The following is a 24,796-nucleotide window of genomic DNA, read 5'->3' as shown; positions in this document are numbered from 1 at the left end:
AAACTCTGCACTCTAAATAGTACCGTTAAAAATATAATGACGATCCTTTAAAATGCCCTTACCATTGTTAGAGATTTACGCATATTGTTCCTTTCTTCAAAAAATCTCCTTGGATTTTTGGGAAAGATTTCGGTTCTCTCTTTATTTTGTACCGTATCTTCTATGAGGACTGAGTGTTCTGAGAAATCGCTTAAAATGATAACGTCGTCTCCTCCGCATGGTTATATAAAATTGGATTCTGAGCTCCTATTTACTTGTATTACTCTGTATATTTTTATAAAATATATTTAGTCTAAGAAAAATTTAATTTGCTCTTCACGAACGAAATGTTTCGCCTCAATTTTTCTCCTGTCCGTAGAAACTTTAATGGTATTTCAGTGCGTATTTTATTCCTATTTCACGACTGTTTATTCTATACTAATATATAAATCTGCAGTGGTTTTTACGGATGTTCCGTTATAACTACTGAACCATGCATACGATTGACTTGAAACTTGGTATCCATATAGAAAATACATGTACTTAATGGATAGGCTAATATTTATATGGGTGTTAGACTCCCTACACCGGTTGCGGGGGCGTTAATGATGAGAATCTTTGTGGGGTTGAGAAATAATAATGTTAATTTTAAATGCCCAGCGAAGCGGACGGGTAAAGCTAGTTTCTTTATATAAGTCAATCTCCGTTTTCCCATAGCTCCGCCGCCTATTGGGGCGGAGATTGTGCTACAACTATTGCGTCTACCTACAGAGGGTTTGCAGCGATATTGTTTAAAATGTAATGTCGATTTTTATAAGCATACGAACTCGCGAGATATTTTATATCAAATTATCAAAGAACACTTATAGGCCATAGGGCGAAATATGAAGTCGTAATCTCAATTGTAAGCGGTTTTTAAAAACACATTTTGGTATCCACTCGTGCGGACTATATCAGCATAGTCGATTCTTTTTTTATTTATTCTTTTATTGCCCGTGTTTAAAGACGAGCATACGACCCACATGATGGTTAGTGGTTACCGTCGCCCATGGACTTCAGCAATGCCAGGGGCTGAGTCAAGCCGCTGCCTACCGTTAAGTACTCCCACAAGCCTCGTTTGAAGAAGGAAATTCGCTTTGAATTGTAATTATTTGAATTATTGTAAACTAGCGACCCGCCCTCGCTTCGCTTCGGAAACTGTAATTTATTATTGATTTCTCCACGATTTAATGGACGTTATTATACTTATAAACCTTCCTCTTCAATCACTCTATCTATAAAAAAAAACCGCATCAAAATCCGTTGCGTAGTTTTAAAGATTTAAGCATACATAGGGATATAGGGACAGAGAAAGCGACTTTGTTTTATACTATGTAGTGATTATAGTATTATCTGATTCCTTATCGATTAGGTGGATTTAATCTCCTCGGATGACAGACGTTGGAAACTGGCACACCCTGAGATACCGCAGCGGACTGGCAAGATCAACAATGTCAACAAGTTCGACGCCTCCTTCTTCGGCGTCCACTACAAGCAGGCCCACACCATGGACCCGATGTGCAGGATCTTATTGGAGAAGGCCTATGAAGCTATCGTTGATGCTGGTATGTAAATATTAAACCGATTCGTTCGAGACATCGTTCGAACATAGCGTGTTATTCTACCAAAGAAACTGCTTCTGTAGACTGCTTTAGGTCGGGAAAAATAATTAATTTATATACATAATAATATTATTATATATCACGGAGCGACGATGCCTTGGTGTGCGATAGATAAATGCGGTAGATAAATACACTATAAATGGGCATAAAGATATTTAAGAAATCAGTCTTTTATATTTTACTAGCTGACCCGGCAGACTTCGTAGTGCCTCAATCGATAAATAAAAGACCTAAACTTTTCTATAAAATAAACTTAAAACAAACAAAAGGAATCCGTCCGACGGGGGACACGTCAAAGGAAAAACAAAATTGTTATTTTTATTTAATTCCGAGCATTTTCATATTTATCTACCTTTTAAACCTTCTCTGGAGTTCAAGACCAAAATTAGCCAAATCGGTCCAGCCGTTCTCGAGTTTTAGCGAGATTAACGAACAGCAATTCATTTTTATATATAGAGATTTAAAGACTAGCTTTTGCCCGCGACTCCGTCCGCATGGACTTTGGCATAATGCTAAGTTTTACCCCCCACTTAATTTAAGTAGAAAGTGAAAATATTTTTGAATTATAGAATGTTAAGGAGCTATTTAAACCCCTATTTTGAAACATTTTTTATTGGAACTCCACTTGTATTGGTCTTTCCGTGATATTATATAGCCTTCCTCGATAAATGGGCTATCTAAAACTGAAAGAATTTTTCAAATCGGACCAGTAGTTCCTGAGATTAGCGCGTTCAAAAAAACAAGCTCTGCAGCTTTATAATATTAATAGTATACATTCTTTTTAAAATTTCGTTTTATTTTTTGATAACAAAATTGTTCTAGCAAGCGGCATCTACAATATCATTTCGATCTGTTGACCAACATTCCTAATGCTGTCACCTAAGCATGCAGCTCAAAACATTTCTATACTTTCATTGACAACAAAATTGAAAATCTCTCGTAGGTATTCTAATCAATTTCTATTCTTAAATAGCTAGTTGTGATCAGCGAAATATGGATCTGCATTATTTTCTTAAAAACGCGTTCTCTGCTTATTTTAAGAGTTTTGGCATGGTTTTATCAAAAGTAATCCAATAAGCAGAGTTAAAAAGCAAGCAACAAAACTCAAGGAATCGGAAAAACAATAAATCGAGATTAACAGAATGTTCCGTTTTGTATTTAAGGATATTCGTTTGTTAAAATCGCGTATTTCGGTTTCTTCTGCTCTCTTCACTCATCAGTATCGGTAATGCTTCAATTTAGTGCTGTTTTTCTTTACACCGTAATGTAACAACTGTGGATTATCAGTTTGATTAGACCACGAATATTTACATTAAAATATTATTGTTCTACTTAACTTGATATGGTAGTCATATGCGATGTGAGGAGAGAGAGAGAACTTTATTTCATACTAAAACACAATGAACATTAGAATATTGTTATGTGATATTCATATATGTGATATTATATATATCTAGGCCTTAACAGTAGATGATAATCACAGAAGTCACGTATGAGGCATGTTTATGAGGCTTATATCGAAATTATAATGAATAAAAAAGGTTTAGCTTGTTCAATAAGTGATTTTTTTTTGCTTAAATTGGTGGACGAGCTCACGGCCTACCTGGTGTTAAGTGGTTACCGGAGCCTATAGACTACTACAATGTAAATTTTACCACCTACCTTGAGATATGATTTCTAGGATCTCAGTTTTACAGTATAACAGCTGCCCCACCCTTCAAACCGAAACCCTGCTTTACTGCAGAAATATGCAGTTTGGTGGTACCTACCCATGAGGACTCATAAGAACTCCTAACACCAGTAAAAATTTGATGTCATAGATATATCCAATACAAAACGGTGTAAATTTGGACACGATTCCATCTTATTCCAATCGAACCGACTTCCTTTCTTCTCCGTTAATGACACCAATTTATCCACCCGCTTCCCGTGAAACTCTTAAATGGATGGAATTCACTACGTTACCAATTTAAAGAGAATCACAAACAGGCATATGGGATTAATTTTGTATGTTTGATTTATCATGTATGTGATGTGCATGGCTTAAAGGTCCAAAAACCCATATTTTACTAGTTGTAGACCATAATTCAGATTAACACACACAAGCAGCACCACTATCCCGCCTATTTCTCCCGTGAATCAGTCGTGTGCTCCATTTTAAAGAGCGAGACAAATGCTATATAATACAATTAAACTATTAGCCTCACGCATCAAGGGGTATTCATGCTGTGAATGTCCATAAACCCGGTAAATACTTAACAGAAAATGGTAAACTGATAAAAATATTTCCTGAAATCAATTTAAGTTTTACAACCAATGAAACAGTGTTCAAACAATAAAACACTAATCAAAGTGACAAAACAGATCGATAAAAAGCCGAAGCGATGAAGTTAGTGAACTTTACAAAATCCTACATCTTACAAGAGGAATCGTTCTGTTATCTGGGGATCCATTAAAACTTTTACTTGGAGAGGGAGTAATTATAACTCAATATTGGCTCTGCTACCATTTCGTAGTTTCGAAGAATTTAAATTTCATCGTTTTAGATCTAAACTGTCTATACGGTGTCGGTCCGACATTTTGCTTCGGTTTGGCGGTGGTCGCCTTTAAAATGTCAGTTCCACAGTTTGGACTTCAGCCAGATGATTTTAATGTAATAGATATCATCGAAGCAAATGGCGATGTCTCAACCCTTTACCCATGATATTTTGACCTTAATACGTAGGCTGCATTTAGATAGCTAGCTAACAATGGCAAAAAAAATAATTTGTTTTCTTGGAAAGATTGTTGGACGAGCTCATGACTCATCGGGTGCTAGATACCTTCAACCGCCACCTAACTTTAGACATAAGTTCTAAATCTCGGTTTTTCAGTACAAAGCCTGACCCGCCCTTCAAACGGAAACGCATTACTGTTTAACGCAGAAATAGGTAGGGTGCTGGTACCTACCCGTGCGGGCTCACAAGACGTCCTACCACCAATTTTCAAATATGTCACCTACTGCGTTTTATACTTAAATAAACAGAGTTGAATCTAAAAACACGCTTATATAAGAAACCTGACTCCACTTTATTTGGATCAGTCAAAGTACTAATAAGAAAAGACACTTCGTGACTGCTGCTTAGTATATTTCAAATTTCCTTTTTTTTTCGAATACGCCGATATACAGTAATCGCCCCTTATAACACGGTACTCTTATAACGCATTTTCATATTACGCGATTTCAGTCCTTGTTACTTCTTCTCTTTCTAACAGGGGTATTCCCCCATATACCGCGGGGATTTCACACGTTATAATTATCTACTGTGAAATTTATGATTTGTACAGTTCATAACTAGTTTCGCGTTTCTTTGTACATTGTGTCAGTTGTGTTCTTATAAAATAAAATTAAATAAATTCAATAAACACGTGTTTCTAGTTTTTGAATTGTAAAAACATTGGTTATATTTTTGTACATAACGCGTTATATGGATTCATAAAAGCGCGTTATGCGAGAATACTCCTACTGTACGTTTCCTATAACGCGGAACCAATCTACCGTGTTATAGGGGGATTACTGTAGATGAATTAACAAACCCACAACAACGAATTAACAACATTAAGGAGATGGCTACGATAATAACCTGAAATTTAATCCCAATATTGAATTCTAATCTTATCAAAAGTTAAACGCTAATTGTACGTAAATCGTTCTCGGTGCTTCTCCGTAGCGAGATGCGACTCAAACACAACGAAGATACGATAATAGAATTTGTATCATGCCGTAAATGAATAATTCAGGAGTTGAATTACGCCGTAATCCAAATATTCCTGTTTTAATGGAATATTGAAAGGATAATGTCCTCGGCAGACATGAGAAGTAAACATTACAGAATCGAAAATCAAAGACCATCATGATCTTTATGCCTATGAGCTTAAGATTGAAAATGAATTTGGATGTCATACAACATTTCCCTTTGGGTGTAGTCAGCTTCGTACGAAGCAAGTCAGATGTTCGGTCGCTGGTAAACTCTTTAAGAACAGGTGGTTATGATATTACGTCGGAAGTTTGGGATATTTTAATTAATTTATTCTCGAAAATTTTCCAAGGAAAATGTAATTTTATGTGTAACGTATTGAAAGAAAATAAAGTGGGTCGAATAACAAAACATTAATACAGAATGTCTAATTGTGACGTAAATACAAGATAGGGTTTATTGTTGAGAGGTTGTTTTTGGTAGATTTATGTTAATGAGTTTATTTTTCTTGTCGGACAACTTCAGTAAGCATGAGGATCGGGAGTTCGTTCACCCTGTTTATCTATATATATAAAAATGAAACCCGTTTTCCGTTGTCACGACATAACATGAAAACGGCTTGACCGATTTGGCTAATTTTGGTCTTGAATTATTTGTGGAAGTCCAGAAAAGGTTTAAAAGGTATAAAAATATGAAAATTCTCGGAATTAAATAAAAATAACAATTTTGTTTTCCCTTTGACGTGTCCCCCGTCGGACGGATTCCTTTTGTTTGTTTTAAGTTTATTCTATATAAAAGTTTAGGTCTTTTATTTATCGATTGAGGCACTACAAAGTCTGCCGGGTCACAGAATAGTACAGGAATAAAAGAATTGAAGATATTTGATTCCGAACCCGATTCTCTTTTATCAGAACTACAACAAATCGGAGCGTTAACTGTACAACTATAACCGGACCGGTCCCTACAGGACAAATCATTACCTATTTTAGAATCCCAGTTATTTGCTAATAGCATTTCATTCTCACCGCCCAAATCTAAATGGAAAAGAGCAAAAGCCTGTTATTGTTTGCCACGAATCCAATTATAGAATAAAATTACTCGTCCTCATTAATTTCTCTGTCTCAGGCCTAAACCCAAAAGAGCTTCGTGACACGAAAACGGGTGTTTTCATTGGCGCTTGCTTCTCCGAATCCGAGAAAACTTGGTTCTACGAAAAGATGCAGGTTAATGGATTCGGTATCACTGGGTAAGCTATCAATTTTAAATTTAATAACTTTTCATTTATTTATTTTTTGCCTTTTTAGTAATATAATATAATAATACGGCCCACCTGATGGTAAGTGGTCACCGTCGCTCATGAACGTCAGCAATGCCAGGGGCAGAGCCAAGCCGCTGCCTACTAGTTGTAGTAGTTGTCATTGTAGCAGTTTTTTTTTCCTACCTAAGCTGATAGCCTTGAGAGGCTATTTCAGCGTAACCTTAACTAGTAGGTGAGACAGGGCTCAAACCGGAGTGATGCTAACACTGACCCTAGCAAGAGCAGTGCTTTGCAGAATCTACCACCGGATCGGAAACGCGACCCACTGAGAAGATCCGGCGAGAAACTCAGTGGGCTGTGTCTACGGGTTGATTCGCTCGTCGAGCCCTTCGTCGCAAGCGACGAGTTCATGTGGCAGTAATTCTATGAAAATGCGCTTTATTAACAAAGTAAAAACACATTGTTTTGTAAGCTTTACCATCCAGGTCAAATATTAGGCAAAAGTAGTAAAATAATTGTTACATCATCCGTCCTGAACACGTAGTGCGATTTGCATGTTAATTGGACGTCTTTAAGTCGGTGAAAATCACGTTGGAAATTCTGTTCCATAGATAGGTAAAGTTACTAGAAATGCCCCGATAATAATGTTTTTATCACAAGATTCTCTCTTTTTACTGGTGGTAGGACCTCTTGTGAGTCCGTGCGTGTAGGTACCACCACCCTGCCTATTTCTGCCGCGAAGCACTAATGCGTTTTGGTTTGAAGGTTGGGGCAGCCGTTATAACTATACTTGAGAAGACCTTAGAACTTGTATCTCAAGGTGGGTGGCGCATTTACGTTATAGATATCTATGGGCTCCAGTAACCACTTAACACCAGGTGGGCTGTGAGCTCCTCCACCCATCTAAGCAATAAAAAGGTTACTCGTGTGGTAGGGTAATGACATGACAATTTCATTTTTCAGTTGCTCAAGAGCTATGTTAGCCAATCGGATCTCCTATTGGCTTGGTGTAACCGGTCCATCATACACCGTCGACTCGGCTTGTTCGAGTTCCCTGTACGCCTTGGAACACGCCTTCAGAGCTATCAGGGATGGGCACTGTGACGCGGCCATTGTCGGGGGATCAAACCTGTGTCTCCATCCCTTCGTATCTTTGCAGTTCTCTAGGTTAGTGCTTTATGATAGCGAGATTATCTACATTGTTATGTAGGTATGATCATCACTCGGCGATCATCACATCACTTGGCTCGTATGAGCCAAGCTTTTCGACATTAACACTATAAGAGATCGATGCTGTTGTCGACTTTGAGACTTGAGATCCGAGGTCTATTTCTAATGAAATATCGACTATGGCATTTTCGACTTCAAACAAAATAATGGTCGGGAGCTTACACTTAATTAGTACTAAAATAGTTTTAGATAAATCTGAGGCTTGGTTAACGAGCTGTGGGGAATATAGATTAAGTGAAGCCTCATGCCAGCCACTCCCTGCATGGCAACACGCATTAAATTCCCGAAAAAGGAATATTAATGCCACAGACGACATTCGCTTTCAGATTGGGAGTATTGTCCCCGGACGGCAAGTGCAAGAGTTTTGATAACAGCGCTAACGGCTACGCTCGCTCTGAAGCCATAGTCGTTTGCTTCTTGCAAAAAGCCAAGGACTCGAGGAGGTAAGTAGCCATTTCACACCTTCTAATGTTTCATTCTTCATCATCATCATGAGTTTGTGGTGTGTGAGTTATTTTTTCAATACACTTGCGCAATGAAAAAATTAATAATTTCAAAATGAATAAAACTTAATCCCTTTTCGTTATATCTTCAAAATAAAACTATAAATGGAAATTGTATTTATACTAGCTGAGCCGGCAGACTTCGTAGTGCCTCAATCGACAAATAAAAGACCTAAACTTTTGTATATAATAAACTTAACACAAACAAAAAGAATCCGTCCGACGGGGGACACATCAAAGGGAAAACAAAATTTAATTCCGAGCATTTTTGATATTTATCTTCCTTTTAAACCATCTCTGGACTTCCACAAATAATTCAAGACCAAAATTAGCCAAATCAGTCCAGCCGTTCTCGAGTTTTAGCGAGACTATCGAACAGCAATACATTTTTATATATAATATATAGATTTTGACGTCTGCGATTTGTTTTTTTTTGTGTAAATAGCTTGTTTGACTATTCTGATCTAAGCATGGAATGCTTCATCTAGGGTATACGCACAGCTCCTTCACGCCAAAACCAACTGTGACGGCTACAAAGAACAGGGTATTACGTACCCAGCCGGTCACATTCAGAAGTTGCTACTCCGAGAGTTCTACGAGGAGTGCTCGATCCCGCCGTCCGAATTGGAATTCGTCGAGGCTCATGGAACAGGTAAGGAAAACTCATGGAACACTTTGTTCTCAAAAGAGCACTTTTTTATTGCTTAGATGATTGGATGAGCTCACAGCCCACCTGGTGTTAAGTGGTTACTGGAACCCATAGGCATCTACAACGTAAATGCGGCACCCACCTTGAGATGTGAGTTGTAAGGTCTCAGTATAGTTACAACGGCTGCACCACCCTTCAAACCGAAACGCATTACTGCTTCACGGCAAAAATAGGCGGGGTGGTGGTATCGTGCGGACTCACAAATGGTCCCTACCACTAGTAAAAAGTAAGTAAAGTAATTTTATCTAAATTAACATATATTTCTTCTCGTTCATTTTTAATAAACTTCATTTTGGATCAAATTCAACAATTACATAGAGATTATAGGTGTTTAACAGATAAAAGCATAAATCTGGAAAAAAACACTTTTTCTAACAAAAAATACGATTTTCGATATTTTCTTGTGTTATTTATATTCCTTAAAAGTTCCGTACTACGAAATAGTATATCTGAACAAAACAACAACTGAGTTTCTTTTCTATTCTCCTGAGTTTAGATTTTAAAAGCGCGTTTGAAACATTTTCTAATAAGAACAAATTGATTCTGAATACATTTTAATATCCAAATAATATCTACATTCTAAACTTTATCATCGAACAATTATGTACAAGATATAAAGTTTTATCTAGTGGAAAGCTTTCAACAGTCTGTTTGCAACTTGCGAACGTTTGAAAGGAATTTTTCCGTGAAAAGCAAAGGAGAAATGGAAAGAGCATAAAAATAGATAACAAACTCGAGTCGGCAAAGGCGAGTTTCGACGTTCGATAAAAAATGCATTCTCCGCCTTTTAGTTTAGAATAAGTGAATATAATCAAGTGTACCAGTTTTTGTATTGAAAATCTAAACGTAGTAATAAAATACAAATCATAGAATCAAAAACAGAAGATGTAAAAGAAAAACGAAAAGAAGAAACATAAAAAAAATCTCCCTGTGGGTACGTTGCAATGGATTTATGGAGATATAACCCAAAGAGGGCTGGCGTCAGGCAGCCGTGCCGGTCGTAAAATTCACGCTAAATCCCTATGCAGTGTGATAACATACTGCGTCAACTCTACATAATGTGGAATAAGGACAAGAGGAAGCAGTAATTCTAATAGATCTCATCTCCAGCTACGATTAGATAAAAAGTCTTATTTTCATTTTTAGAACTACTTAATATTATATTCATTCAATGCGTTTCCATAGACATTTTTAGTGTACACTAACGAGCTTAGAAATAACCTCCGTTTCAGGCTCCTTCTCCTTTTCCTACTGCTTAAGTACTTGCTCCTGCACTGTCAAGCAAAACAGAGGTGGTTATCAATATTAGGTTATAGTTATTAATAACGAAAATGAGAAATTTCATGCTAGTGAAAAATCTCTAGCCATAACTGCTAAATCGCTCCTATAAATAGGAATGTAATTACTGGAATTAATTCCAAACCTTTGAGTAATGCTTAAGACCTTTCCAAGTAAATCTCCCGGGGAAAAGCTTGAGAAGTATTTCACTCGCTTAAAGGTAATTAAACATTTAGGTACTTTAGCAGATGCTAACTAATTATGTGTCTTCGGTAATTATATTCTGTTTTTATTGTCTTGTATGGGCAGATCAGTACACCGCATACCAGTTAGGTTTTACTGGTGGTAGGACCTCTTGTGAGTCCGCACGGGTACCACCACCCTGCCTATTTTCTGCCGTGAAGGAGTAATGCGTTTCGGTTTGAAGGGTGGGGCAGCCTTTTTAACTGTACTGAGACCTTAGAACTTATATCTCAAGGTGGGTGGCGCATTTACGTCGTAGATGTATATGGGCTCCAGTAACCACTTAACACCAGGTGGGCTGTGAGCTCGTCCATCCATCTAAGAAAAAGAAAAAAAAAGTAGCCGCTGGAGTACATAAATATAATCACCTTGTGTGTTAAGGTTGAGAGTACAGTTGTATTGGATTATAGCCGTTTGGCCATCAAGAGTTTGAAACCCAAAATTTTGCTATTGCTTTGCGTCATAAATAGACAGTTTGGTGAACAATTCACGCGGGAAATAATATATTTCACACCATTCAAAAATCTTTGAGTTTTGTTATAATTTAAAATACAAAAGTGTGTATGTAGGTTAGTTCCCTATAGACTCCGAAGCGGTTGGGCCGATTTTGTAGAAACTCTAACGATATCTTTAGATTGGCCTAGTGGGTGAGCTTGTGAAGTTCGGTAGCTACCGGATCAAAGATCACCAAGAAATTCAGACCGGGCTTGTAAACAATATTATTTCTTCATCGTAGGCATAAATTGGGCACGTATACTTGTTACATTTGGTACCTATCTAATGTGGTACTTTTCTGCATATTATCTACTTAGCGTAGGTAATCCATTAAGTCGCAATAGAATTAGATTTCATATTTATAGTCTATTGTGTGACTGTACACATGAGTTAACGTGGTTTTTGGTGGTAGGACCTCTTGTGAGTCCGCACGGGTAGGTACCACCACCCTGCCTATTTCTGCCGTGAAGCAGTAATGCGTTTCGGTTTGAAGGGTGGGGCAGCCGTTCTAACTTTCCTTGAGAACGTAGAACTTATATCTAAAGGTGGGTGGCGCATTTACGTTGTAGATGTCTATGGGCTCCAGTAACCACTTAACACCAGGTGGGCTGTGAGCTCGTCAACCCATCTAAGCAATAAAAAAAATACTATCATTAAAACTCTTACCACAACTGTCATCCTCATCGTTACAGCCATAAAAAATATGATGTCATCCTTAATGCAGGTACTCGAGTGGGTGACCCCGAAGAGCTTTTGGCTATTGATGAAATCTTCTGCACGGGTCGTTCCGGGCCACTACTCCTTGGTTCCATAAAGTCGAACCTTGGACATTCAGAGCCTGCATCTGGCTTATGTTCTATAGCTAAAGTAAGTTTTAGGGCATCATCTAATAATCTGATATCTAATTATGTGGAATCTCTGGATTTATTTAAATGTTAGAAAAGTAGTAATAGAAGAATGGTGAGAAAACAAAAGAATAATAAATTTCATCAAAATCTAACAAAATTTGTTTTGATACTGCGATTTCGTTACGTATTTTACAGGTAATGTTCTACAACTCTATAATATTATATTTTGTAGATATATATGTACGTTCAAAATAATGCTTGACATCAGAAATCCGAGTTTAGATTCTTTCCATAATACTATTTTGTTCATTCATAATGCTTTGCCAAAGATCTGGCTACGTCCCTGTCATTCATGCTGATGTCCGTGGGCGACGGTAGTCACTCATCTACAGACGGGCTGTATGCTTATTTATCTAAAAAGAAATTTTGAAAACAATTTCTGTACCACAATTCTTCGAAATGCAATTAATTTTACTTCGAACCACCATATTCTCTTAAAAGGGACGCAGATTTTTTCGTTACCAATTAAAATATAGTACAGTAATCCCCCCTAAAACGCAGTACCCTTATAACACGTTTTAATATAACGCGATTTTAAAACCCCGTATAACACGGGCATTTCCCTATATAACGCGGGGATTTCCCACATACAGTTTGGATACGGATAGTCAAAAAATATTCTGAAAATCTTAGAATTAGCAGCTTCGAAAACCTCACGCTATTTCACAAATTCTTTCAGATGTGCATAGCCTACACTACTGGGTACATTCCACCCAACTTGAACTACAGCATTCCTCGAGAAGGAGTCTCGGCTCTCGTCGATGGGAGAATGAATGTAATCACAGACAAGCAGGCTTGGAACAGAGGGATGTCGGGAATCAACAGTTTTGGTTTTGGCGGCGCAAACGCTCACGTTCTATTGAAGAATGTAGCTAGGGACAAGGTAAACGGTCATCTATACTTCTATACTAATATTATAAAGAGGAAAGATTTGTTTGTTTGTTTGTATTGAATAGGCTACGAAACTACTGAACCGATTTGAAAAATTCTTTCACTGTTTGGAAGCTACACTATTCCCGAGTGACATAGGCTATAATCTTTTTTGAAAAAAATTAAGGATCCTTACTAAAACCCCAATAATATAACCCAAGGTATAAAAAAATTACCTAAAATATTCTTTACATCGCGTGCCCTGCGAAAACTATTGATGATAGAATAAAATAATGTACTACGACTTTGTAGACCACATTATTATTTACAAAAAGTGTCGCGACAGCATATATCTAACTATTATAGTTATGCCCCAATAAGTATTCTTTTATCTATACTTCTATACTAATATTATAAAGAGGAAAGATTTGTTTGTTTGTTTGTTTCGAATAGGCTCCGAAACTACTGGACCGATTTGAAAAATTATTTTTCCATTAGAAGCCGACATTGTCCCTGATGAACATAGGCTACTTTTTTTTTTATTTTTTTGGTTTCATGTGTTTTTTAATGTTTCCGAAGCGAAGCGAGGGCGGGTCGCTAGTTTAAAAAATAAAACAACGTTAAATATCGTTGAAATTTTTGTTAAAGACCCGAGCGGAGCCGGAACGGGCCGCTTGTATTAATTAAATAAACTTTACAAATCTGAAAAAGGCAAATCTGTCTTTTATATACGTAAAAATAAAATTCTTGACCTTAATCAAAATTCGTATTGTGAAAATTTAATTTGGATCTAACATTAAAAGACAATGTTTAGTATTCAATGCAAATTTAAAACTAGATTAGCTGTATTTAGGACATATAATTTAAATTAAATTATTTGAAAACTTTTATGCTCCATCTGGTATTCCATTGAAACCGTACAAATCGTAATTGCAGATCGAAGTCTCAACGATATTGTTCATTGTGAATGATTTATTATTAAAGCTATTATTTCCGCAAATATATATTCAAATTTCAAATTCTAAAACTCCTGCTTTTCCTGCATCAAATCTTCTGCAGGTTTCTCCTTAATATAAAAACCGTATCTAATCTATTTCTATACTGTAGTCGTCGTGGCCTAACGGATAGGACGTCCGGTGCATTCGTGTTAAAGCGATGCACCGGTGTTCGAATCCCGCAGGCGGGTACCAATTTTTCTAATGAAATACGTACTCAACAAATGTTCACGATTGACTTCCACGGTGAAGGAATAACATCGTGTAATAAAAATGAAACCCGCAAAATTATAATTTGCGTAATTACTGGTGGTAGGACCTCTTGTGAGTCCGCGCGGGTGGGTACCACCACCCTGCCTATTTCTGCCGTGAAGCAGTGATGCGTTTCGGTTTGAAGGGTGGCCGTTGTAACTATACTTGAGACCTCAGAACTTGTATCTCAAGGTGGGTGGCGCATTTAGGTTGTGGATGTCTATGGGCTCCAGTAACCACTTAACACCAGGTGGGCTGTGAGCTCGTCCACCCATCTTAGCAATTAAAAAAAAAATACTATTTTTATTTCTATACGTTTCAATTCTCAGGTAAACAATGGAATTCCTAAAGACGATCTACCCCGTCTTGTGTGTGCATCGGGGCGAACCGAATCAGCTGTGGCGCGAATATTTGATGATCTTGAATCCAGGACCGTTGATGCTGAATTAGTCAAACTTTTACATTCCGTCCATGATCAAGACATCGCTGGCCACGTTGTTAGAGGATTTACGTTATTGGGTAAGTTTAAATTTTCTTTTATTGCATTGATGTTTGGACGAGCTCACAGCCCACCTGATGTTAAGTGGTTACCGGAGCCCATAGATATCTACAACGTAAATGCGCCGCCCACACTTCTTTGCTGGTGGTAAGACCGCTTGTGAGTCCGCGCGGTTGGGTACCTCTACCCTGCCTATTTCTGCCGTGAAGCAGTAATGCGTTTCGGTTTGAAGGGCGGGGCAGCCGTTGTAACTATACGTGAGACCTTAGAACTTATATTTCAAGGTGGGTGGCGCATTTACGGTGTGGATGTTTATGGGATCCAGTAACCACTTAACACCAGGTGGGCTGTGAGCTCGTCTACCCATCTAAGCAATAAAAAAACTAAAAAAAACACCTTGAGATATAAATTCTAAGGTCTCAGTATAGCTACAACGGCTGCCCCATCCTTCAAACCGAAACGCTTTACTGCTTCACGGCTGAAATAGGCAGGGTGGTGGTACCTACCCGTGTGGACTCACAAGAGATCCTACCACCAGTAAATCTTACATATATTCTTTAATGCTCACCTATGTATTTTCTCTCGTCTTCTCCTCTAGAATAATGTGATTTGATGAACTTGTTCAAACGTCAAGTTGATATACACCAATTAATTTTATAACTCATTTCCATACTAAATTCAATCAAAACGTATAGATATTCTAAATATTTGAATGTACGCAGGTTCTACACCAACGAAGAGTGAATCATTAGCTAGAGATATCCAATACTATTCTGGTGTACGTCGTCCTGTTTGGTTTGTGTATTCTGGCATGGGCTCGCAGTGGCCTGGAATGGGCGCTCAACTAATGAGGATACCCGTGTTTGCTGCTGCTATCGAAAAGTGAGTATTTAGAATGGACATGTGACTTTTTAGTGTTCCAAGAAAATAATGTTTACTTCTTTAAATATTGTGATAGTATGTTGGTATGGTCAAAGTGCGTAAGCTGAATATAAAAATAAACATATCTATTACCATTTCATTTACAATCAATAATCCATTTTCAATCCAATTAGTACTGAATAGCACTGTTTTTTAAAAGCGAATACTTCAAAACTATAATCTAATAAACATATTCTTAATTCTAATAAAATTAAAAATTCTTCATTATTTGAAATGGATTTCTTAATGAGCTTTAAACAGCTTTGATATTTCTTTGAAGCAAACCGTTAGTTATTTTTAATGGTTGATTTCTTCGTGTTCTAATGCTCACTTTTATGCTACACAGATGTAACAATGTCCTTAAACCAAAAGGCATTAACGTGGTCAAGATCATCACCGATTCCGACCCCAAAATGTTTGATGATGTCCTAAATTCTTTCGTCGGTATTGCGGCCATACAGATCGGTCTTACTGACGTCCTGAAAAGTGTTGGCATTGAGCCTGACCATATTATCGGTAGGTCTATAGTTAATTTTTTTAGAATTCGAGAATTTATTATTATTTTTTACTGACTTCAAAAAAGTAGTCTATAGATTTGACTGTATTTTTTATCCGTTTTAGAGCTCAGAACTTTTTTAAAGATTTGATTTTTATTTTTTTTATTTGAGGTAGCTGCGTTTTATCTGCTTCCAATTTTCTTGTTATCAATAATGTTTCAATTATGTTTAATAATGCATATTTAATTTACTTCAATTGCATTGATGATATTCTCATTTTATTTTTGTTAACCTTTAAAGTTGGTTCTCTTTTTTGTTATTTATTTTTAAATAATTTTGCTCGTTCCTCTGATTACTTTATAATGCTTGTTCTAAATTGTCTTCACGATATTACTTTGAAACTAATATTGAAAACAATCTAATTATTTTTAACTCATCTTGTATTTTTAGTACTGTTTAAAAACTTTTAAAAGTTAATTTATGTAATTTTGAGGTATACCGTAGGGACTAAAGAGGATCCAACAGGTCTAGCTATGTTTCTATTCTAATCTAATCTACTATTAGTTACTAATGGGTACTAGTGGGTTATAAATGTTTATGAAATATGCAAGTCCTTTAGATAACATTATATTCCTTTTAAATGAAGATTCTTTAAGCTCTCGATGTTATTTAGGGCACAGTGTCGGTGAATTGGGCTGTGCCTATGCCGACGGATGTTTCACCGCGGAACAGATGATCCTGTCGGCTTACAGCAGAGGTCTTGCATCCGTCGAGACGACCCTCATCAAGGGGTCCATGGCGGCTGTGGGGCTTGGTTATAGTCAAGTATGTTTATTTTTGATTTTAGTCTATTCATTCTCTAATTTATCGTTAGGCTAAGTTGAGATTTTTTTACTGGTGGTAGGACCTCTTGTGAGTCCGCACGGGTAGGTACCACCGCCCCGCCTATTTCTGCCGTGAAGCAGTAATGCGTTTCGGTTTGAAGGGTGGGGCAGCCGTTGTAACTATACTGAGACCTTAGAACTTATATCTCAAGGTCGGTGGCGCATTTACGTTGTAGATGTCTATGGGCTCCAGTAACCACTTAATATCATGTGGGCTGTGAGCGCGTCCACGCAACTAAGCAAGAAAAAAAAAAGAGCTGTGTGGTGTTCTACAATAGGGTCATCCTCTTTCTTCGTTACATCAAAATCGCCATTTAACGGCACCTATTTTCAATTTGTTGTCTGGACCCATAAAAATCATTACGTTGGTGCCACCACTCACCTATTTGTATTTTAAATTGAGAGATTAAAACTATGTAGTAATGATTTTTGTGTAATGATTTACCATTTATTCTGCATTCACTTCTAACGTTGGAACAGGTAAAATCCATGTGCCCACCCGAGATCGCGGTAGCGTGTCACAACGGCCCGGACTCCAGTACTGTTGCTGGCCCAACTGACGCCATGAAAGCTTTTGTGGCTAAGCTGACCGCACAAGGCATCTTTGCTAAAGAAGTTCCTAGCTCAAACATTGCTTACCATTCGAAGTATGTCGCAGAAGCAGGTACGATAATTTTGCTTTTATATATTATCTTTTTAAACACATACGAAACCTATTTTAATTCAAGTCAGTCACAGAATTCATCCATGTGTAAAAAAAACCATGCAAAATATCCGATGTTACTGGTTATAATGTGTATTGCGAGACAGCAGTACAGTTAGACTTTGCTCTCACATCTCAAGGAGCGTGGCTGCATTCCATGAGGGAGGGTTGATGTACTCCGGTAAGCACAGAGCCACTGACTGCGTCTTTTGCAGTACCTAGCACTATTCATTCTATTCCAGTAGTGCCCTATGGTTGTCTATGAACATTTATTGTTATTATTATTATCAGTTAATCGAACGCTGGTCTTGAATACGCGACAACATTAAATAAGGTTTGGATTTTAGTAAAACCGAATCACAGAAGCTTTACTCATGATTCGCTAGCATACGCGGTGTAAAGTAAACTATACTCTAGAACTAAATTAGTCAATTGACTTCGCTTTGGACCCGTCATCGTCCTCGTGGTCCGGTCACCGTCCTCGTCGAACCCGTCGCTTGCGACGAAGGGCTCGACGAGCGAACTAACCCATAGACACAGCCCACTGAGTTTCTCGCCGGATCTTCTCAGTGGGTCGCGTTTCCCATCCGGTGGTAGATTCTGCGAAGCACTGCTCTTGCTAGGGTCAGTATTAGCAACTCTCCGGTTGAGCCCCGCGAGCTTACCTACAAACGTTAGGGTGAAGCTGAAATAGCCTCTCAAGGCTATCAGCATAGGTAGGGAAAAAAAAATCGCTTTGGAAGGTTCACAAAATATCCAAACTTGCTTAAATGAAACAGTAATGCTTGATTCATTATACAATTACTGCAATTCCTTAACCATAACATCTCAGGAATGGCTATGCTATGCTGAGCATATGGTACATCATGTTGTGGGGTACCAATAGATGTATCTGCCTACGACTAAGCGGATCCTGGATTATTTTAATCCAAAACTATCATCAATTTTTAAACTTTTAAACGTTCTCTTCCTTGTATTAGAATTGATCAACAAGATAAAATTATCTGTCGTAGTGATTCAGGAAATATATCACATATGAAATTTACATTTTTAGGATCAAAACTACTGAAATATCTCAGTCAAGTGATCCCATCGCCGAAGCCTCGCACAGAACGCTGGGTTTCAACCTCCATACCACAGCCTCAATGGAAAGAGAGCAAAGCTCGACTATCTTCCGCTGAATACCATACAAACAATTTACTGGTAAGTTAAATATCGTCATTAATTCAACTCATTAAAGATCATAATAGAATAATATTATCATAGGTACTTATCTATAGAAATTGCAGCTAATAAACAATAAAAAAAAATGCATTTGCATTTACTTCTATCCACGACACTGTAGGGTACAGAGTATCAAGATGACAAACATATGTTTAACGTCACATTGCGAATAATGGCATTACACAGAAAACTCTGCATGTGGATGTGGACATGACTGTTGATATGCTAAAGTAAATCTGCATTTGCTTCTTGATAGTAGTAAATGTTCCTTTTAAACACTTTGCTCTGAGGAATTGCTTGAGATGATACATACCGTCATCTCGTTTATACCATCGCACCCCCCCATCATGGCAGTAGAGTTCATCCATACTGCATGGAGCCACTGCGTTCATCCACAGTGCGTTTCTAAAGGTCTTTTTTTGCCAAGGACCATCCGGCTTTGGAATGAGCTCCCCACCACAGTGTTACCGAGCGCAATGACATGTCCTTCTTCAAACGAGGCTTGTGAAAAGTATTAAACGTTAGGCAGCGGCTTGGCTCTGCCCCTGGCATTTCTGACGTCCATGAGCGTCGGTAACCACTCACCATCAGGTGGGCCGTACGCTCGTCTGCCTATACGTCAATAAAAGAAAAACACATCCCTGTTTTCTGACTTTGCCCCATTACTAACAGCCATGAGCAACGGTAACCATACACCTATCACCATTCCACTTAAAATATTGCGCCAAATTTGTCCAAAATTTACATATATGTCATAAATTTTGTTTACCTCGGTATTCTAATATCTACAGTTGTAAGGCATCCTACGACATCGCACGATGACGACAGTAGGCACAAGGCTACTAGGCTAATTAAGTAAAACTATATAGGCGTAATTATTTTGAACTCTAGAGCCCAGTTCTTTTCGAGGAAGCGTCCCGTTTGATCCATAACAATGCCATAACCATCGAGATTGCTCCCCACGGTCTGTTACAAGCAATCCTGCGACGTTCCTTGAAGAAGGATGTCATTAACATTCCACTGACCCAAAGGGGCCATAGCGATAACGTGCAAGTACTATTGACAGCTCTGGGCAAGTAAGTATATATTGATTTAACGATATTGAGAACTTTATCTTGATGTATAACTACCAGCAAGGAAAGATAAATAATTTAGATACCGACTGCAGCGCCATTTGTCGGGCTGATTTGTAAATCTAAACCTTTCTCGAATCCACCTGAAGGTACACAGAAAATTTCATTAAAATCGGTCCAGCTGTTTAGGAGGAGCTCAGTGACAAACACACGCACAGAAGAAATATATATACATATAAAGATTAGCCAAACGAGAATTTTGCAGAAAATTGTTGTGCGAGCTTTTAACGCTCACAAGATCGCAGTCCAATGCTTAGTTATTAATGGAACTCAATACGTAAACTCCGCTACTGCTTAATTTTGTTATGAAACGTGTAGGATCAACTAAAAAGCTATTGTGTTTCCCAACAGAAAGAGGTTGTGATGCAACCACTCAACACATTATATCGAATTATTTTTGTCTGCATTACTGCTATAATATAGACGTGTTAATTCTTAAAGTTTTTTGCTAATGTTAAAGATTCTTCAGATGCTCTCACATAAAAGTGGTATACTCAGTACATTACATATTCAAGTTCGGGTGTATCTATTCATTCTTGACTTTTATCAGAGCTTGGGGTTTTTGGATTAGCAAATAATTTATAATCAGAGCTTGGAGTTGTTGGATATGTGACGGTCAAGTACCTCCTAAATGTATGTCCTGAAAGCTTTTACTACAGTTTTTTTTTGCAGCTTGTACCAATCAGGACTGAACCCGCATCTCGCAAACATCTACCCTCACATACCGTTCCCAGTGTCGCAAGGTACTCCAATGTTGTCGCATTTGGTTGAATGGGAACACAGTGAAGATTGGTGAGTGTTTACGATATAATAACATCACATATTATGTTACTCTTCGTTACCTACCACCCACTTAGTATGGGGAGCGACCCAGGCGTGAGGCGGCATGCTTTGCACACTCGCCCGCAGTAGGAAACTGGGTGATGGTAGACCGCGTTCCCCCACCGCTCCGGAGGAAGGCGTAGCGCGGCGCCATCAAGGCGGGCTCTGGGTTTGCCGATCGAGGGAACCGGTTGTCGTGTCGCCAGCGGCCGACGGTCCGGCGTCTGGGGGCGGCGGGATCGATGTAATATGCTCTGCATCAACCCTGTCCCGATGTCTCAATAGCCCCAACTGGGCTCCGGCCCGATCCGAGGTAGGGATCCGGCTGTGAGCGGCAGGAGTTTTTAGTGAGGTTCAACTCTCACATACCCCACCTGCCGCGCGGGTGGGGATCCAGCGATTTCCTCCTGCAGAAAAAAAGCCGTACTTTACTTACACTTTACTGTGGAACCAGGCCTATATCAGCCCGCCGCAGTACTTTCATCTGGTGCAGACATCGTTGGTACGGACCGATTATTTCAGGTGTTTGTAAGAGCTCAAACCGACTATATACTATAAACTGTACGCAGTATGTTTTAGCAAAGTTATTGCATTTTAATCTACCCCAGTGCTGGTGCGTCTAGAAAGATCTGCCACGCACTGGTGGAAATATCGTTAAGGGCGCATTTCGATCCGCCGCAGCACCTGATGAAGCTTGATGATTATTGTTAATTATTAGTTTTATATGTGTAATAATAATAGTGTTAATTATCAACACGTTATAAACTCAAATCGTGGCGTTATACAGCTATCACTAACGCATTGTTTTTGTGATTTCTATAGCGTTTCCGAAATCCCTCTGTGCTCACATTTGTAATTTCCTATTAAGAAACATACAATCACGGTATGAATTATTTCGGAGAAATAATATCGTAGGATGAAAGGTTACCTTATCTTATACCTTTAAGCGAGCAATTCTTGTATATTAATATATAATAATATATAATCTGATTCTCGGAAACGGCTCCAACGATTTTCATAGAATTTAGTATACAGTGGATTCCGGGGGCGATAAATCGATCTGGCTACGATTTATTTTCAGAAAATGTTGTTTTATTCGTGTTTTCAATAATCAACTCTTCCCGACATCTATTGGCGAATAATAATACTATTTTTCTTAATTGAGGGCAACTAACCGCTTTAAAGACACAACAAGATGGCGTTATCAAAAAAAAAACGAGTAAAGCTCGGTCATCGTCTAGTTTCGTTTGAGTGACATTTTTGCAACTTTTTTTTTTTCTATTGCTTAGATGGGTGGACGAGCTCACAGCCCACCTGGTGTTAAGTGGTTACTGGAGCCCATAGACATCTACAACGTAAATTCGCCACACACCATGAGACATAAGTTCAAAGGTCTCAGTATAGTTACAAAGGCTGCCCCACCCTTCAAACCGAAACGCATTACTGCTTCACGGCAGAAATAGACGGGGCGGTGGTACCTACCCATGCGGACTCACAAGAGGTCCTACCACCAGTATAAAATATATGTCCTTAATTTCGAACCTTCCTCTCGTACAAGGGGCATGCGTGATATATACCTCTAGGCTACCAAATTGCTACTATTTCTCTTCCAGAAAAAAAATATTAGTAACCGTCAAATATAATAGTCCTTAAAACAACAAAAGTGTCCAAATAAAATAACTAAATAGTATTGTCAAATAAAGAAAGCAGTCTACAAATTGATTGAGCTCACAATATTTTTGTGCTAAAGCTTAGTCGACGTTAACAATAGAATATATTGTTTTGCTTTGACAAACAATCGCTTCGATTGAATATCTGCTAATTCGAGTTAATTACGTAACGATTAGAATAATAGTCTCTAATCAGAATTTAGCTTAAGGTTTTCTCAGCGCAATGTACAAACTAGTGACATTAATTAGCAGTGACAGAGACGCAAATATGTATTAATCTGATCTAGTAATTTGTCTCCTGTGTGAATAGAATGTGTCATGAAGACAAGGACGTTTGATTTGCAATTTTATGTTTGTCTCCGTCTATATTTCCCTTAAATTTTGATTCAATTTACATACAACATTTATTTTATTATATTTGATGAGATATTATTATATTTAGTTTGTTTCTGGTTTTATTGTTCATATTTTAACAAAGCCGGTTTTCTTTTTTGTTTCATTTAATAATCAATTTTAATTCACTTATTTGCTTAATAAATAAAATAAATTAGTTTTACGCATCTCGACCCTGAAACTGTATGTGATGTATTTAATGATGTCGCGTATGTTGAAATTCGTCAAAACTATAAGGCATTGAGCATCAAAGGCATCAAAGGGCAAATTTTTATAAGCGTTAACCGTTTTTTTGGGCTTCTTATAGAACCGATGGTGGTAGGTTTAATAGGTTTTGACATACAACAAGTAAATGATTTCTTTGTTAGTATTTGAAGTTGATTAATGAATTGTAAATTTAATGTAATTTAATATAAATGTCGTTGCACCTACAATTATTTACTCTGCACTACCTTTGGTCGAATGGTAGAGGAGAATGCCTTAGGCATTAAGTCCGCCAATGTGAATTTTACATGAAGTGTAATAAATAAATAAAAATATTTTATTGTAAATTCTCTATCAATCTGCATCGAACTGTAAGCACGTTACTCATTTCAATAATTAGGAAATTATAAGTACATTCTGACACTTAGAAAGCATATAGCTATTTCAATACAAGCAAATAAAACCCCTAATTTCATTCAGTGAATGTTCATTTTCATTTAAACATGAGGAATACTTGCACTATAGAATGAATGCTATATGAATTAGGCTACATATCCATTAGCTAGAATTGCCAATAGAATCAATTGAAAGCAAATCGCGTGTGAGGCGAGAATCGTAGGCTATGAAGTAGGTCTGAAGGCTATTCAGAAGCTATCGATATTGTAATTGTATGTCGAATAAGTTATATTTTATCGCTCGTGAATCTGCGATACCAAAAATGCCTTTATCTGACTATATTTAGGTTTTTCTGTTTTCCTGATAAAAGCTGGATAACAATGGTATTTATATTTCACTGTAATCGCCGAAATATCTTCCAGTAGGCCCGCCCGCAAAAGGAAAGAAGAAATAGGAACACAAACCTAGTGCATACAATAAACATTACATATAATATACATATTACAAGATACAAAACAGTATGTATACATAAAAATACACACACACACACATATATATAATTCTTCTTAATTACAAAGCACTAGACCTCTTAGTAGTCGTGGCCTAAAGGATACGACCGGTGCATTCGTGTTGAAGCGATGTACCGGTGTTCGAATCCCGCAGGCGGGTACCAATTTTTCTAATGAAATATGTACTCAACAAATGTTCACGATTCACTTCCACGGTGAAGGAATAACATCGTGTAATAAAAATCAAACCCGCAAAATTATAATTTGCGTAATTACTGGTGGTAGGACCACTTGTGAGTCCGCGCGGATAGGTACCACCGCCCTGCTTATTTCTGCCGTGAAGCAGTAATGCGTTTCGGTTTGAAGGGTGGGGCAGCAGTTGTAACTATACTGAGACTTTAGAACTTGTATCTCAAGGTGGGTGGCGCGTCTACGTTGTAGATGTCTATGGGCTCCAGTAACCACTTAACATCAGGTGGGCTGTGAGCTCGTCCACCCATCTAAGCTAATAGTAATTTTTTTCTTCTTCTTTCATTCTGATTATTTATCTCATAAGATAGGGACAACAGTTTCATGAATACTTTCGTCGCTGTTAAACCGAAATCTGCTATGTGCAAAAACTCTATTTTGAATTAACGAGTAAAAACATTTTCGAATAAAATTTTATATGAAAGTGAATATTTAATAAATATATCAAATGAAAGATTTAGATTAATATTAAAGCTATAGACATATAACAGTTTTTTTACATATAACAGGTTGATAGGACTGTGAACTATACGAAAAGGTCAAAAAGTAAAAATCTCAATAAGTGCACATAGCA

At 37.7% G+C, this 24,796-nt stretch overlaps 1 protein-coding gene across 1 annotated transcript in view; it reads left to right on the top strand.

Moving 5' to 3' along the window:
• FASN3 (Fatty acid synthase 3) overlaps positions 1 to 24,796 on the top strand; it is a 69,130-nt gene that overhangs the window by 11,081 nt on the left and 33,253 nt on the right. The window contains exons 3-17 of the mRNA XM_089734018.1: positions 1,391 to 1,583; positions 6,503 to 6,623; positions 7,599 to 7,802; positions 8,192 to 8,308; positions 8,857 to 9,020; positions 11,818 to 11,960; positions 12,681 to 12,884; positions 14,448 to 14,637; positions 15,340 to 15,499; positions 15,885 to 16,054; positions 16,709 to 16,860; positions 17,400 to 17,583; positions 18,677 to 18,825; positions 19,738 to 19,922; positions 20,652 to 20,771. Of these exons, the coding sequence (XP_089590144.1) occupies positions 1,391 to 1,583; positions 6,503 to 6,623; positions 7,599 to 7,802; positions 8,192 to 8,308; positions 8,857 to 9,020; positions 11,818 to 11,960; positions 12,681 to 12,884; positions 14,448 to 14,637; positions 15,340 to 15,499; positions 15,885 to 16,054; positions 16,709 to 16,860; positions 17,400 to 17,583; positions 18,677 to 18,825; positions 19,738 to 19,922; positions 20,652 to 20,771 (2,456 nt within the window). The remainder of the gene's footprint in view (positions 1 to 1,390; positions 1,584 to 6,502; positions 6,624 to 7,598; positions 7,803 to 8,191; positions 8,309 to 8,856; positions 9,021 to 11,817; positions 11,961 to 12,680; positions 12,885 to 14,447; positions 14,638 to 15,339; positions 15,500 to 15,884; positions 16,055 to 16,708; positions 16,861 to 17,399; positions 17,584 to 18,676; positions 18,826 to 19,737; positions 19,923 to 20,651; positions 20,772 to 24,796) is intronic.

This window comes from Bombyx mandarina, chromosome 16, assembly GCF_030267445.1.
Source record: "Bombyx mandarina strain Sakado chromosome 16, ASM3026744v2".
NCBI lineage: Eukaryota > Metazoa > Arthropoda > Insecta > Lepidoptera > Bombycidae > Bombyx > Bombyx mandarina.
The sequence above is the reverse complement of the archived record's forward strand: the minus strand, read 5'-3'. Positions and strand labels throughout refer to the sequence as shown.